Here is a 17,328-nt window from a genome sequence, read left to right as displayed (position 1 = left end):
TAGGTACACAGCAAGACTCTCTTAAATAATTAACAAACGTTGTGTGGTGCTACAACTGAAACTGAGTGTACAGTACTAGCTTAGCGTGTGTGAAAGCCCTGAATTGGATCCCCAACACCACAAAAAAAAATGTTTTGAAGGAAAATTGAGCCATTTCAAGCCTGTTATCACTACAGATACATTCGGTGGTGGCATCAATTATAACCCAGCACCAGGAAGGCTGAAGCAGACGGATGTTGAACTCAGAGGCTATCCTGGTTTACATGGTTAGGCCTTGTTGTAAGAAGCAAAACAAACAAAAATATCCAGGCAGGTTCAAGTTCTTTTCGTGACTTTCTGAGTCTGTAGTAAAATTTGAAAAAACCTGGACATCCATGTCACCTGTGAGGCTACAGTATGAATAAATAAAGATCAGTAATACCTGGAGCTATCTGTTACTTCATAATACATAACAGGTGCCATGCCATACAAATGATAAACAGTTTTACAACTATGTTCTCAGACTCCATCAGAAAAGCAATTGTCTTTCCAATGCTTCATAAAAGAATTGAGTTGTTATTCAAGTCTTATGTGTATGGGCGTTTTGTCTGTATATATGTATATATCACATATGAACAGTGACTACTAAAGTCAGAAGAGGACATCAGATTGTTGTCATGTGGGTACTGAGACTTGAACCCAGATCCTTTAGAAGAGCAGCCAGTGCTCTTAGCTTCTAAGCCATCCCTCTAGCCTCAAGATTTATTTTTTCAAAATGCATATAAGCGACTCAGCTGAGCAACTTGAACTACACAGATCAGACATCTATCTAGATAAATGCTGTCAGATGTATGCTGCCCATTACCAGATTTTAATAAATTATGTGGGGTCTTCTTACCTTAAACTTTTGTAAATGGAGTCACAGCCTTCTCAGATTATTGTGAATCAAGCAAGATTTGTCACAAAACTACCAAACAGCAGGAAGAGTGCCTTGATAATGAATTCCTATTAGCATCAGAGATTAAACATTAGATTCAAATGCTAGCATTAAGAATAGGGCTATCCCTTCCTGTGACTAATCTTGATTCCTGTGGTCGTGGAATCGCCGGAGCCTAATGAGTGATCTACTCTGACCTAATGCCGGCCATGCTAAAAGGCTATCAGTGTGTGATGGAGGTAATTACAAAATGGTCTATTTCCCTTGCTTCACACAATCACTAGAACCTCAACCTCTGTGTATAAATTTCCCCAACAGTTTAGCTAGTTCCAAGAAAAACAATAAGTTGAGGCCCAGCACCGCAGACAATAAAACATTACCTCATTGGCTTTTCTTTACTGGTAGAAATAGAACTCCAAACTGTTTTCTGCTTCCTACTTCATATCCAGTAACATCGCAAACCTGGATGGCTATATCTCTCAACTATCAAGAAATCTATTTCCAACAAAGAACCCTGAAGTGCCACCGTGCACCCTAACTTAGGTTACATGAAATGTTAACAGTGGTGCTGAAGAACGTTGTGCACCCCAACAGTCTTCATCCAGAACACCTAAGCAGCACGGCACCAACATTTCCTTTAAAACAAAAGTCTTTTTTTTTTTTTTTTTTTTTTTTTTTTTTTTTTTTTTTTTTTTAAAGCAACCGTAGTCAGGACAAGAAAAGGAAAACAGTATCTTTATTGTGTAGTTCTAACAAACATTCACTGTGTGCACATTCCAGTAGAAAGAGACAAAGATCTTTGTTCAAAATAAGCTGAAACCAAATAGGTAAACAAACTCCATCGTTGAATTCACAAAAGGAATGTAGTATTAGCCACTCGGTTGAGGGTACAGGAAAAGGCGAGTTAAGTAACCGAAAGGATGTTCTACCCAAGCAGCTGATCTAGACGATGCAGGCGTGGGCAAGGAGCGGCCCCTGAAATTCATGAGTAAGACACTGGGCGTAAGGCAGGTCACTGGCACATCCCTGCTTCTTCAGCCTCCCTCCTAGACCACTCCCACAAATCCCAAAGCTGGCAAAATGTGGCGGAGCTCCCCGTTACTTTTGGGACATTTGGCAACTGAAGCTCACAGCTTCAACACTTCAGGTTCTTGTTGAGACACGACAAGTCTGAATCCACTTCCCCTGGGGTAGGAGGCAAAGAACATTTAATGCTCTGTGCTTCAGTCCTCTCAGGTCAACTTCAGCCAGACGGGTATTACCTGAGACCGAAGCATGAGTGCCGTATGTGATGACACACGGCTGGTAAATCACATGTTTCCCTGCTCCCCATCAGCACCAAATGAGCCCCAATGGCAACTGTTGCAAGAGCCAGCCAGCTCAAGTGATGGCTTTGGACAGACTTGTCTCTGCTTAAGTAACCACACAAGGAGATATAAACAGTCCAGACACAGTGTCCCATCGCTTTCTTTACAAACGGGTACATCACTCAGTGATGAAAACCAGGCCCCAGGGCTGGGCAGAAACTTTGAGAATGGGCGTTAACAGCCTGTATCTGGGTAGCACAAATTTCTCTTTCATGTTCACCTGCCATTACCTGTATATGTACCGGCAGCTGGTCACCTCAAGAATAAATAACCAAATCCGCCTCTGCCTCAGGTCAGGAGGGGCTGTCAGTGGACAGGAACTGGCTCCTCTTGGTCTTAATAATGGTTTTCATGACCCTCAAATGTCAAGGCTTCTTTGACAAGTTCAGACGTTCAAAAATACACTTGTGCACATGTTGTATTGCTTTGTTGTTTACGAAAAGCCTTGACAAACTCTCACTTAAAACCTACCTTTCGCCTAGCTGTTTATGTAGGCAACAGAATTACAGCAAACAGACCTGAAAGGTTTGGGGGGCTTTGTTTTTGTTTTGAGACAGAGTCTCATTATGTAGCCTTGGCTGGCCTACAACTCAAGAGAACTGTCTGCTTCTGCCTCTCAAGTCCTGGGATTAAAGATTTTTTTTTTTTTAAGCAGCATCATTTTTTTTTTTATAATATAAAATGACATCACATTATCAGTAGTTCAAAAGAAGCCCTGGATCTAATGAATTTCATGGATAGCAAAGACAAAGTATGAAAATCTTTTCCGCCGGGCGGTGGTGGCGCACGCTTTAATCCCAGCACTTGGGAGGCAGAGGCAGGCGTATTTCTGAGTTCGAGGCCAGCCTGGTCTACAGAGTGAGTTCCAGGACAGCCCGGGCTATACAGAGAAACCCTGTCTCGAAAAACCAAAAAAAAAAAAAACCAAAAAAAAAAAACCAAAAAAAAAAAAAAAGAAAATCTTTTCCTTCTGGCTCTCAGGGGAGGAAAAGCTCGGCTATAATAAGCAGGTAAAGACACAGGTAAAATAGAAAAAAATGGTCTTTGTATTACTGTTTACTGTAGAAATATCAAAACACCAATTTTACTTAAAAATACAGTTCTTTTAGTTGGTGTAGTGGTTGTGACATGGTCTCTCTATGTAGCCCTGACTGTCCTGGAACTTATTAATGTGGACCAGACTGGCCTCAAGAGATTTTCTAGTCTCTGCCTCTCCCACATTGGGTTTAAAGGTGTGTGCCACCATGCCCAGCCGAAAAGGCAGTTCTTTATCATTTCCTGTACGCTGCGCTTTACTCCGTGTACCGTCGGGTTTGATGTTAGCTGGAACGCTCCCATCCTGCCTCAATGTGCCTTTGTTCTTTCCTTCTGCCCAGAATACTCCATGTGACTTCCCTATCCCAGCAAGTGGGGCCCGGCCTCCACGCACACAAGCCTTCCCAGCCTTTACGTGGAGGTGCTCTCGGCGTGCCACTTTTGTTACGGAATAACTATGCTGTCAATCTATGACACAATATTACAGACGTTCCTAAAGATTAAAGGTTGATTAAGTCTTCATCTCTGACATATAAAAGTCACCTAGAAATCACTCTAAAATATCATATCCAAATATGCAAGGAAAAGGCTAATGTTATTTTGATGAATTCTGAATTCATTTAACTGCTAAATCACAGGATACAAGTCCTGGGCTGAAATTTTTTTAAAATAGTTTGCATGAGCAGACTGGTTTACTGTGCAGTTTCCTGTCCTGTCAAACTCCTGGCAAGCTGGAAGGGAGGCAGGAGGACACTTCCCAACATCTCTGGTCCTTCTGGAATTCCATGGTTTCCTGCTGGATGTAACACCAGCCCAGAAGCTGACTGGTAATGAACAAAGATGTGAAGAAAAATCATAGAAACTAAGAAACAGCTGGGTACTGTCAGGCACTGCCACAGGGAGAGAGAATACAGTCAGAGGTGCCAGGAAAATGCCTGGACCAATGAGAAAAGGAATTTTAAACAACTGCCTACTTTCCAATGAAACTCATATCCAAGGGAGAAAAAAAGCTTCCAGATTTATCATTATCCTCAACAGAAAAGTAGGACAAAACCACCCAGTTGGAGCCATGGAGGTAAAACCTGTGAAAACAGAAGTCTCTTGATGTGGTCTCCAATCCGAAATGGCATGACAATGACATTTACATGTAAGTTATTTTACTGAGATAAATATGAAATCAAACTTGAGACTCTTACTTTAAGACAGGGTATCAGAAATTTGCTAATCAGTAAATAAAAAAGCAGAAAGCCTTTTGTGAAGCCCAATGGACCGTAGAGAAGTTCCATGGATAACCACACACTCATCTTTCACTGGTAAAGACAGCCAAGGTGAAGATGGTTAGAAACCAGTGTCAGACCGGAGAGCATATGTTGGTCACTTTTTAAACTGCTATCCTGTAGGTAGTGTTTAGTTCTCTTTGTAAAAGAGATTATTCTGAAGTTGGCCCTTCTTCAGCTCTTATATCCCTAAGAAATCAAAGGGATGTATAGTTTTGTGAAGTACTCTTGGGAAAAAAAAGAGGCTGGACTGAGGGATAGGAGGAGCTATCAGCTACACTCTTTGGGGGGTGGGGGGGGGTAGACAAACACTGTTGTTGTACTTCTATTTTTAAAAAATTACATCTGGTGTGTGTGTGTGTGTATGTGTGTACAAAGACCACAGCACACATGTGGAAGTCAGAGGACAACTTTTGGGAATTGGTTCTCTCCTCCTACACTGTAGGTAGGACTCAGGGACTCAGACACAGGTCATCAGGCTTTGCCGCAACTGCTTTTATCCAACGAGCCATCTTGCTGGCCTCTTACTTCTAACAATCATAAATAAGATCATTTGGCAGCTGTGTTTGAAATAAGAGACACAACTTCATGAATCAAATCCCTTATGATGAATGACAAAATTAAATCAGAATTTAAAAAAAATTAAATTTACTTAAAAGAAAAATGGGGAAAGATTCGTAACTAGACTGCTGTTCCCTTAACTATGTCTACTGTGAATTCATAGTATGAGAAACCATGCACTGTCCCCAAAGGCCACGCCACTACAACATAGGAACTCTAAGTCATTGGCATCAACTCTTGAAATGAAGGGAAGGAGTGGGAACCAGTGAGAAGAATCCTGGCAAGGACACAGTGTGAGCAGGTGCTTTGGGCGTGAGGCTCTGGCTGATGAAAGACTCTGGTCCTACATTGAAGGAGGATAGATATCTGGTCAACCATCTTGGCTCCAAGGGGAAAGAAAACAACTGGCAGGATTTAAGGAGGGAGCACCCTGCAGCCTCCAAACAAGTCTCCACCTCTCACTCCCAGGAGTATGTGCTCCAACTTCAACATGGCCTCCTCAGGAGGATTTGCTGTCAGCCCAGAAGTGACGATACAGGAAACCTATAAGAATGGCGCCCACGATGGGAACAATCCAATACGGCCAGGAGCTAGAAAAGGAAGAAGAAAAAGCAATATGTTAAGAATATTTTATTCAAATAATTGAATGTTTTTCAGTGCTCATGTTTAATACACATAAGACAGGAGTCTTGATTTATCTTGAGTCTTCTCTTAATTAAGTTGCTTTTAAGCTGGGCAGTGGTGGCGCATGCCTTTAATCCCAGCACTTGGGAGGCGGAGGCAGGTTAATTTCTGAGTTCAAGGCCAGCCTTGTCTACAGAGTGAGTTCCAGGATAGCCAGAGCTATACAGAAAAACCCTGTCTCAAAAAGCCAAAAAAAAAAAAAAGTTGCTTTTCCCATACAGCATTTGAAAGGAAAAACCAAACAAACAAAGCCAACCCTACATTTATTTGTGTATGTGAACACATGTGCCCAGGCCTGGCATGATGCACATTTGGAGGTCAGAGGACAACATGTAGGAATTGGTTCTCTCCTTCTACTACATGAGAACTTGAATCATCAGACTTGGCAGGTGTCTTTTCTTGTTAAGCTAACTTACAGGGCCCTAAAGCTCCCCTCCCCGCTTTAAAAGGATGTGAAAAATAAAAAGGATCTGACCTGCAAGGCATGGTTGTGTCTGCCTTTAATACCAGCACTCTGGGGGGCAAAAGCAAGCAAATCTTTGAGAGTTCAAGGCCACACAGTGACATGTCTCAACAACAACAACAACAACAACAACAACAAAAAAAAAAAAAAAAAAAAAAAAAGGATGTAGCTTAGCGGTGGAGTCCTTATCTACCATGCATAAGGCTCTGGCTTTGAACCCTAGCACTACAACATATCAAAAACAGAATGCACAGTAAACTGTCAAAACATGCATACAAGGTGGACATAGCAGTACATGCCTACAAACCCAGCACTCTGGAGGCTGAGGCAGAATTGTTGCAACCTAAAGACTATCCTGGGCTACACTCTAAGTGCCAGCCCAGCCTCAGCTAAGCATCAAGATGCTGTCAAGCAAGCAAACAAAAAGAACAAAAAAGGAAACAGACAAAGACTTTCCAACGGGCTGGAAAGTAAAGACGGGCAGATCCCATGCATTTGCCAGTCTAGCTAGGGTACCACAGGACAGTGAAAGGCCATGTCTCAAAGGAGACAGTGTTTCTGAGGATGAAATACACACCCCAGCCATACACATGCAGGCAAAGACACACGCATTTAAAAAATTTTTTTATACATACATACCATTCTAGGTGTTTTTATATAGACATATTGTTATTTCTGAGCTATGGGGTTATAGCTATTAAAATTTGCCTTTGTGATTTTTTTTAAAAAAAATATTATACTATAATATTAATTTTTATGTGTATGGTGCTAGGAGCAGGACCCCATGAGGAAAATAATCATTCCATATAGATTTTTGTATTATCTATCCTATTACAAGTTTAGAGGAAATACTATCTATCCATAACCAATACTTCTCTTTCCCACCAAGGAAACATAACATAATCCTTGCATCCCAAGTAAGAACCTGGTAATGGGAGTCAGGTGGCCAGACTCTCAATGTCTCGTTTTGCTTTGTTTAGGACTTATTATTTATTTTATGTCTATGAGTGTTTGCCTGCATGCATGTATGTGTACCATGTACGTTTATGGTACCCTTAGAGGTCAAAAGAGGGCATGAGATACCCCTGGAACTGGAGTTGTGGATGGCTGTGAGCCACCATGTGGGTGCTGGGAACTGAACCCAGGTCTTCTGCAAGAGCAGCAGTGCTCTAACCACTGAGCTGTCTCTCCAACCCCTTACTGCAGGAGGGTTCCCTTAGGAGTTTCAGAGCAGACACCACTCTCCTTAAACAATAGTGTGTGTGTGTATGTGTGTGTGTGTGTGTGTGTGTGTATGCACATGTGTCTTGTGTCTGACCCCCTTAAAACTCTTCCTTAACAGAGCTTATTAGTACAGCGGCAAGCTCCTCCCAACAAGTGAGAATGGCAAGCAGGCAGCTCTGCTTTAAAAGCTAATACGGCATGCATAGCACAAACTATGGAACACGAAAACTTCTAAGTAATTGAGGCTTCCTGAAGAGTAACCATGAAAGAGTTGAGTCCAAAAATAGGACCCTCAAAAAAACTCTGAAGAAAAATTCTTCCATAAGAATGGTTGGCAGCAACTTGACTTTTGCTACTGTCTGTCACTGTGCGTGTCCAGTGCACTCACTCAAGGACACTGAGCACCAACAACTTTGTGCCACAAACACCATTTTCTTCTTGGAGACACATCCAGGTTACTGCAGATAACGGTGATTTGTTAAATTTTTTTGGTTGTTTGTTTTTGTTTTCTGCTTTTTTCGAGACAGGGTTTCTCTGTGTAGCCCTGGCTGTCCTGGAACTCAGAAATCCACCTGCCTCTGCCTCCCAAGTGCTGGGATTAAAGGAGTGCGCCACCACTGCCCGGCTGATTTGTTAAATTTGTATTGCTTAGTAATATTTTATTATATGACTGTACTAGAACTCATTGAATATTTGAAATTTCCCCAATGTTTGAATGTCTTGAATAATGTTGCTGCAAGCATTCTTTTTGTCCTTGTTTTGAGACAGGGTCTCACTATGTAGTATCAAGTGGCCTGCAGCTCACTATGTAGACCAGGCTGATCTTGAACTGATGCTCAGGTGCTCTTAACCGCAGAGCCAGCTCTCCAGCCAATAATTCTTTTAAAAACAACACTGATTCTTTGAAAATTTCATACATTCATATAATATATTTGATGATATCCTCCCACCACTACTCTCCGGCTCTGTCCAGGACTTCTACCCTGTTTCCATTTCAGCTTCACATCCTCTGTTTAAAAATAATAACTTCTCTCCCCCAAACCAATTAGTGCTGCCCATATCTGCATAGAAATTCTTTGCTTTGGTTTTCCTTCTTAAAACTTTAGTTATATGGCACACACCTTTAATCACAGCACTCTGGAGACAGAGGCACAAGAATCTCTTGAGTCTGAAGTCAGCCTGGTCTACAGAGCAAGTTCTAGGGCAGCCAGGGCTACACAGAGAAACCTTGTCTCAAAACAAACAAACAAACAAACAAATAAACATTTATGTATATGTATATTTTGCCTACATGTCTATCTGTCTACCACATGTGTACCTAGTACCCACAGAAGCTAGAAGAGGGCATAAGACACCTCCTACCCCACCCACCCACACACCCCATGCTGAAGTTACCAGGTCCTCTAAAAAACAGGCAGTGCTCTTCTCTACTGAGCCATCTCTCCAGCCCCAAGACATGTAGTTTTAAGAAGAACCTCTTGCCAGACATGATGTAGAGAATAAGGAAGACCATTAGGGAGATACTAACCTTTGGCATGAATTGTTTTTTGAAGGATCCTGAAGAAGTCACATGTTCAAAAATGACAAAAAGAAAGAATTAGTACAGTGTACACAAGTCTTCTCGGATATCTAGAGAAACTGTAGATAGTAACAGAATTTCTTTCATGCATTTTGATACCTACTACTTTAGTCAATAGGTAGACTTGGAATCTTTTACTTCTTATAACACATTGATATTTCTTAGTGAAAAGTCACTAATGAGAACATAGAAATGATGTAAATGTAAAAATATCAATGACAAAACTCTATTGAAATGGACTAATACTTTGAGTCACAGCGACAGACCTCTTAACTAGGCTTACCATCAGCATAGCTATGACCACATTTTCTGAAAACATTTTAAAAGGCCCTCAAAAAGTCTTCTCTTGTAAAACTATCTATCAGCTGTCCAGTGCTCCTGGACATGCAGACAGCTGTTTCCTGGCTTACAGAGATGACCCAGCTTACTCTTTGCAATTTAAATTAGGGACTTAGGGGATTATTTAACACTTCTTTTTTTCTTTTTAAGATTTATTTAATGTTATGTGGATAGGTGTTTGCCTGGACGTTTGCATGTATACCAGGAGCGTGTTGGACACCCAAGAACTGAATATAAATACTTATAAACCTCTTTATCTACGGGTGCTGGGAATCAAGCCTGGGTCCTCTGCAAGAGCAGAATATGAGCCATCTCTCCAACCTGAAATTATTAACAATCAAATGGAAGAGAAGGTAAAAAGAAGAAAACCAAATGAATCTTTGTTTTTCAAGACAGATTTACTCTGTTCAGGGTAGCCTTTTAAGACCCTCCGGCTTTAGCCTTCTAAGCAAGGAGATTACAAGTATATTTCACCATAACTGCTTCCAAAATAATCTTTAAAATCAGATTTGGGGGATGGAAAGTTGACTTAGCAGGTAAGAGCACTGGCTGCTCTTCCAGAGGATCTAGGTTCAATTCCTAGCACCCAGATAGTAGCTCCAACTCTGTAACTGCAGTCCCATGGGAATCTGACACCCTCTTCTGGCCTCCACAAGCATCAGCATGCACATGGTGCACTGATATAAAAGCAAACAAAACATCTAAACACATAAACATAAGTTAAATGTAAGTAAAACCTTGGGGATGAAAAGCAATGAATTACTGATCTATGTGTCAAGATGGCTGAACCCTCAAAACATTACCTAGGCTAGTGAGAAGGGGCAGACACAGAGACCACCTATTCTGTAAGTTTCCCCATGCGGACAGAGGAGGAGTGAAACAGAAAGCTGGGCAACAGAGAATGGAATATGGCTGCTAAGAGGTCTGTGGTTTCTTTGTGGAGTGATCAAGTTGGTTGAAAACTGATTATGATTGTTATCTTAAATGAACTACAAACACTGTCATGCAGATGAATTCATATGCCAAGCCTGAACACACACAGCTTATACATTACAAGCCTTTTATCCTCTTCTATAACTGAAGTTCTGGACATGTGCTAACTACAGTGAGCCTTGGGCTGCAGCATCAGGAGAAAGAGCATAGAGCTAAGCCCCCAATGTGCGGATGTAATCAATTCTAACACATGAGAAATCATGTAACATGTCATGGTTGGTTGGTTGTTTTTAACAAGTACCTGAAAGTAACCCTGTTTAAGAGCAATCCATTTCTGAGAAGGGGAAAGAAGAAAAACTTGCATAGCACCCCGGAGGAAGGAGAAGAGAGGCGTGCACTTCCCTCAGGGCACTGGCAGTCAGCCTTGCGCAGCTGCAGCTCCCTTTTTAGTCAGGCATAGTGAGTGATACTTAAGGCACAGCCACTGACAGTCAAGTCCTTCAGTCAGTTCCGAAAGAAGCCACCTAAGTTAATTTTGTTGTTCAACTCTTTCTCAATTTTATAAAACTAAAAAAGAAAAATAATCATTTTCCTGCCAGCTCACACACTTCCCACAGTCCTCATGTCCATGTCAGAACGCTGATGAATCTACTGTGTACTTAAGTGACCTTCCGACAGGCTATGGATGGACTTAGTGTACCCTTTGGTGTTCAGGCACATCTGGCTGAGAAAGTCCATGCCAGACATCAGTGCTCTTCACTAAGGCTTTAGTAATGAGAGGTCAGATCAGATCCTACACTCTTACAGCAGAAGCCCTACCACACAGCCAGTGTGCATGCTTCTTTATTTTCCAAGGAGTATACAACACAACTTCTGAGTCTGCTATGATTTTAGTCCAATATTATCAATAATAAAAAGCAACTGCTTAGCTGAGCATGGTGACCCAGGTCCTCTGAAAGAGCCAATGCTCTTAACCACTATGGCATTTCTCCAGTCCCACATCAAGTTTTTCTAAAGCTACTCATAGTGAAATTATGTGCAGTGTCTTCCAGTTCACTAACTCAGCTTCCTCGTCTGTAGAACAAAGACTCAGATGAGTCCGAATTCCAACATCACTATTCCAGCACAGCTTTCTGAGTCGGGGCACCTTAGCAAGACCTTTAAGATCAGTGTTCTGAAGGGCAGGAGAGGACACACCACTCCCACACACCCAGGGAGCCTGCAGGAAGACTACCCATGTCATCTTGGACTCTTTCACTAGCTCCACAAGACACTGTTTCCCAGACATTTTCTCTAGAAGCACTGTACACTGACTACTGACTTAATCTGAAAATAAGAGTAAGAAAGAAACATTAATCTGGCAGTCATGGGCAGAGATGCTGTAGTCAATGAAGGAGAACTGCACAATGAACTTTTGTTTATAGAAAAACGTGAAAGAGCCGGGCGGTGGTGGCGCACACCTTTAGTCCCAGCACTTGGGAGGCAGAGGCAGGCGGATTTCTGAGTTCGAGGCCAGCCTGGTCTACAGAGTGAGTTTCAGGACAGCCAGGACTACACGTGAAAGAGAACACACACTTAAGGGATGTGGTAAACTTCATCACCAGAACATGAAGGTAGGAAAGAGAAAGCCAAATTTATGATTACAAGGTATGACAGTAGAGACAGGGTACTCTATCTCTGGCTAATCAGAGATTATAATTAGGCTTTCAAAAGCACAAATAACAGATAAATAAAATGTGTAAGGAGCTTGCATAATTCCTAAGCTGGGCATTTGCTATTCCAAGAGAATTCCAAATATTTAAAATTTAAGCCTTAAGACATCTTCAACAAATCCAACAGTGTGGTTTCCTCAGCTTTTTACTCAATGCATTTCTGTGGCCACTAACTTAAGAAAAATGAGTTGGGAATTTTTGACTTAAAATACTTCTGGAAAGGATTTTCTTTCCCTCATCATATCATGGCTCTTACATCATAAGGTACCACTGTATCAATTTTATTAGGGCATATTACTTAAAAAGTTAGAGGACAGAAGACTTAAGATATAAACATTTTATAAATCTAGTTATATAAGGTCATATATTATATATGATACTAAAATGTATCAGTTACTGCAAAGTTTTTCAATAAGAACTTTATTTTTTCCTGTTGATTTTGAGTATATTATGTCTATATGAGTATGTATCTATGAGTACATAGCCCTGGGAGGCTAAAAGAGGGTGTGGGTCCCTGGGAGCTGGAGTTACAGGCTGTTGTGAGCTGCCTAATATGGATGCTGAAAATCAAACTTCAGTCCTCTGAAAGAACAGCACAAACTCTTAACTGCTGAGCTATCTCTCCAGTCCCAAATAATTTTTCTGGATGAAAATACAGTTCAATAATTACTATCTCATAAAGTATATGACCCTGTAGTTAGTGTAGTTATATATAAAAATACTTCCCTGTTGGCAGGAAAAAAAATACAAAACAAGAAAAACTCCCTAATACAATTTTCTAAATTCTTTTAAGAACATACTATCAGATTCATATTGATAAACTGTCTCAAAATAAGAACAAAAAGAACCCCGTGATAATACATATAACCCATCACTGGAACAAAAGCCTGGGTGTAGTTCAGTTGGTAGAATGGTTGCCTGGCACACAGGAAGGCCTGGGTCTGATCACCACATTGATCATGTATGACTACCACACAAGTGACCCCGGAGCTTCAGAGGTGCTGAAAGGAGGATCAAAGGGTCATCATCTGCTAAGTAGTGACCTTGAGGCCAGCCTGGGCTACATGAGATTTTCTCTCATGGAAAAGCCCTTCCAAGGTGAACATCCCTATTTGAACCTAAAGGAGAAATACATGCCCAAGCAATTCTAGTTGGGAAGTATGAAAGTGCACTGTCTGGCTTCTCATGCTCGGTTTGTTTATAGAACTTCCTAAGAGACATTAATGCCTGACACTGTTCAGAAAACAGCATTTTGTTTTTCAAGAGTGACTGGACCAGGACATTTTATCCTTAAGTCCCAAAGACCATAGTTGTCTGGCAACTTGGTTAGTGGCAGTTACTATTGATCCTAGGAGGCCTCATTGCAAACTCCAGTAAGTTAGGTAGTTAAGACAGGAACAGCAAAGAACTGTTTTTTATTTTTCTGAAACAGGTTCTCATGTAGACAGGGTATGGTTAAGGAGGTCTTGAAGTACTTACTCTCTTATCCCCACCTATCAAGTACAAGTCTCTTTTTATTATTTTTTATTTTTAAAGACAACAGTCTTACCATATGGCATCAGCATACCCTAAAGAGTGAAATTATTTTTAATTTTAATTAGTTATTACCAACTAAAGCAGGCGCCATGGCACACCTTTTATCTCAGCACTCGGGAGGAAGAGGCCAGCAGATCTGAGTTCTAAGCCAGCCAAGGCTACAAGGGAGACCCTGTCTCAAAGAGAAAAATAACTTGTTGTCAGCTTTATAAATTAAAAATCTTTAAAATTTTTATATTGTAGTATGTCTGCCATCGAATAGGGTGTTATTGATCTAAAATGAAACAATGGTGACCATTATCAGTTATTTCCCAGACTGTAGTAAAAGCAACATGAAAAGCTATTTCTAGAAGAATTGAGAAATGAAGACTGGGCACAGTGGTCTATGCCTATAACCCAGAGCTCCAGAAGGGAAGGCAGGAGGATTGGAAGTTCAAGGTCATCCTCAGTAGACACAGCAGACCCCTGGCTGGAAAGCTGACTTTCCCTGGGAAGAAGGCAGAGGTTGTCTGAGGGGAAGCAGTGCAGACAAAGGGGGGGGGGGGGGAGGAATGAAGATGAAAACTCTATCCCAGAAAGCTGAAGGCTGTGCTTTAAAAATCATTTTTTTTACAGATTCAGAAATCCTGAACTACAGGAAAGGAAGCTAATTAATAAATGAGCTTCCCTCCCACTTTGGGAAGGAAAGTGATCTCTGCATCCTAGGACAGAAGTGTCTGTTTCAGCCTCTGTGAGGAGCCAGATCACTTCTCAGCCTTTTGGCTAAAATCAAGCACAGGGATAAACCTGAGGGATCAAAAATTTCTTCCTGGAAAAGAAATCAGTTTGGAATATAATTCTATGAAAACATGGTAGGTAATCTTGAAATTTTTCCAAAAGGTTGTCTTTGCCTAATCTGCCTGGAGGGTAAGAGACAGCCTGACTGGAAACAAACAACAGCCAGAATCATCCTAATGGAGACAGGTCCCTTGGGGAAAGTAACTGGAGAAAAACAGGCTTGAAAGCCCAGCTCTTGGCTCCTCCCTAACCTGGGAAGGGCTATACTACATTTCCAGATCTAAATTATCATACTGCTTGGTGCTCTGAGGAGACTTGTTCTATGCTTCTTGCAGGGGATAAAGAAAATCCAGGACCAGTTTTATTTCAGCTGATCAATCTCTAATTAATTGTTTGGCTTACAGAAGGCAGGCAATGCTTGCACAGGAGCAAACTCAGGATCGCTGGGTTTTCATACAGGCAGGAAGACACATTCTTCAGCAGAAAGTGTGGTGCTTGGCTTCCTTCCTATCATCTAGGCTATTTAAAACGCAAACCCAGGAGGGCTGAAGAAGTGGCTCGCTGGTTAAGAGCACGGGCTGCTCTTCCAGAGGACCAGGGTTCATTTCTCTGCATGCTCATGGCAGCCCTCAAGTGTCTGTAACTCCTGTTCACACCAATGTACAAAAAATAAAATTAAATAAAATATCTAAAAACCAAAAAGCAAAGCCAGCTCAACTCCAGAGATTCTAAACAGGACTAGTGGAAGCCCAGGAAAAAAAGACACTGGTACAAGGAACAGAGTTTCTGAAACACTGCTGTGGATCCCTCACAGACGCTGTGCAAACATTGTGTCTCCTGTATTAGCAGTAAGAACACCAACAACAAACAACTGATAAGACTTCTAGACACTGTAACTACAAAATATCTTTCTATTGTTTTAACATAAAGAATGCTTTCATGATTGCCTTGGAGAGCTGGGTGAAGACTACTAGGTTCAAGGTGAGTTGCCTGTGAAATGTTGAACTCAGGTGGCGTTTTCTAGACATGTTCAATTATGATCATATTGGCTCAAATTTTACCTTAATGACACAAGAGGATTCAAGACAAGGTAAGGTGTGAGGAGGGAAAGGGAAAACCAACTTCATAACTTAACAGTTCGAGCAGTAGAGGAGATAGAAGAGTTAATTATATATACACCCTGGATTTCAGAGCAACAGAAGGTACACACTGCCAAGCAAGCAGCCTCTTGAATTGAAAGAATTCTTGTGCCCAGGCCAAACTGAATTGCTGTGTCAAACCTGCTCATTATTTCCTGGCTCAATGAAGACTGAGAATCTAGAAGGAAGAAGTGGAGACTACTGTGTCCCCGACGAGCTAGAACACCTAGACTGCTATCCCTTTCCTAGAGGGCATGTAACAACCTCTAAAAGACAGAAAGCAAGGGAACTAGCAAAGACCATGGGAGGTGACACTGCCCTGCTTGTAGGAAGCAGAAAAAGCTTCCGAGCTTTCCTCGTGGTCCTTAAGTCAGGCAAAGCACATTGAGGGTTTTAAATATTCAAATAATAAACCTTTTGTGTTGGTTGAACCAGTTTGTAAACTGGGAAGGGTGTGGAACAATCTGAACATACAGGATTTTAAAAATTAATTTGAGGAAAGAAGGACAGAAAGAAAGGCCTTTATATTAATCAGAGTATCCGTCATATATTTTACATAGGTAAGAGTAAGATGTCTTCCCAAACAGAACCCATAAACTAATTTCTTTCAAAACCACTGTAAGTGTACTTTGGAATCTCAATTTTAAAAGCTTAGGTGCATTAATACAGTGTTTCTCAGTCAAGGCTGGCTCACACAGAAATGTTAAAATGATTCCTTCTGTTTAACATTTAGCTTTCCCTTTTTCCGGACAGGTATAAAGTCCAAATTCCTTAAAAATAGTTTTGGGAGCCAAGCAGGGTGACACAAAACTTTAATCCCAGCACTCAGGAGCCAGAGGCAGATGAATCTCTGTGAGTTTAAGGCCAGCCTGGCCTACAAAACATAGGACACTCAGAGCTGTTACACAGAGAAACTCTATCATGAAAAAAACAAACAAACAACAACAACAAAACCCAGAATTGTTGTTTGGATAAAAGTGAAGATGAACTCACAGAGATCCACCTGCCTTTCCCTCCCTCGTGCTGGGACTGAATGCACGGACCACATTCTCTGGCTCTTTTTTATTTCATGTGAGTGAGTGTTCTGCCTATAGAAATGTCACGTGCACCAGTGTCAGCAGAAGCCAGAAGAGGATGTTGGATCCCTGGGACTCCAGTTATAAATGATATTGATCTACCATGAGGGCGCTAGGAATCAAACCCTGGTCTTCTGGAAGAGCAAACTGTGTTCTTAACCACTGAGCCATCTCTCCAGAGAAGCTTTTGTTGTTGTCATTTTGGTTTTTTGAGAAAAGATTTCTCTGCGTAGCTCTGGCTATCCTGGAACTCACCCTATAGACCAGGCTGGCCTCAAACTCAGAGATCTGCCTACCGCTGCCTCCTGAATGCTGAGATTAAAGGTATGTGCCACCACCACCTGGCTTCTCCAGCCAATTTTAACTTCTCTTATTAAAATTATTTTTAAAAGCAATTTTACTCAAGTTAATAGAAATACTAGAAACACACAAGACAAAGTAGTGACTTCTTACCTTGTCACCACCTTTAGGTTTAAGGTCACTCTGTTTAAAAAGAGAGAGAGAGAACAATGTTCAAAATGCATCTAAATGAGGTCTAGCAATGTGTTAGTTCCTTCAGAGACTTCAGGGTCTGAAAAAGAAGCCCAGGTCCACCCTTTAGCACATTAGGATCCCATATTAGAATGCTAAGCCCAAAGGACTCACAGGTACATAATGAACAACTTTAGTAAGAAACTTGCAAGAATAACCAAACCACTATTTTGGGAACA

General features: G+C 41.3%; 1 protein-coding gene across 1 annotated transcript in view; it reads right to left on the bottom strand.

Moving 5' to 3' along the window:
* Positions 1–1,634: 1,634 nt before the first annotated feature.
* The window catches only part of Cyb5b (cytochrome b5 type B), a 36,005-nt gene continuing 20,311 nt past the window's right edge, over positions 1,635–17,328 (bottom strand). Inside the window, exons 3-5 of the mRNA XM_034522696.2 lie at positions 17,072–17,101; positions 9,056–9,084; positions 1,635–5,746 (exon numbers count right to left, since the gene is read on the bottom strand). Of these exons, the coding sequence (XP_034378587.1) occupies positions 5,656–5,746; positions 9,056–9,084; positions 17,072–17,101 (150 nt within the window). The 3' untranslated portion in view covers positions 1,635–5,655. The remainder of the gene's footprint in view (positions 5,747–9,055; positions 9,085–17,071; positions 17,102–17,328) is intronic.

Source organism: Arvicanthis niloticus, chromosome 18, assembly GCF_011762505.2.
Source record: "Arvicanthis niloticus isolate mArvNil1 chromosome 18, mArvNil1.pat.X, whole genome shotgun sequence".
NCBI classification, from domain to species: domain Eukaryota; kingdom Metazoa; phylum Chordata; class Mammalia; order Rodentia; family Muridae; genus Arvicanthis; species Arvicanthis niloticus.
Note: the sequence above shows the minus strand (reverse complement) of the source record. Positions and strands in the feature narration are given on the sequence as shown.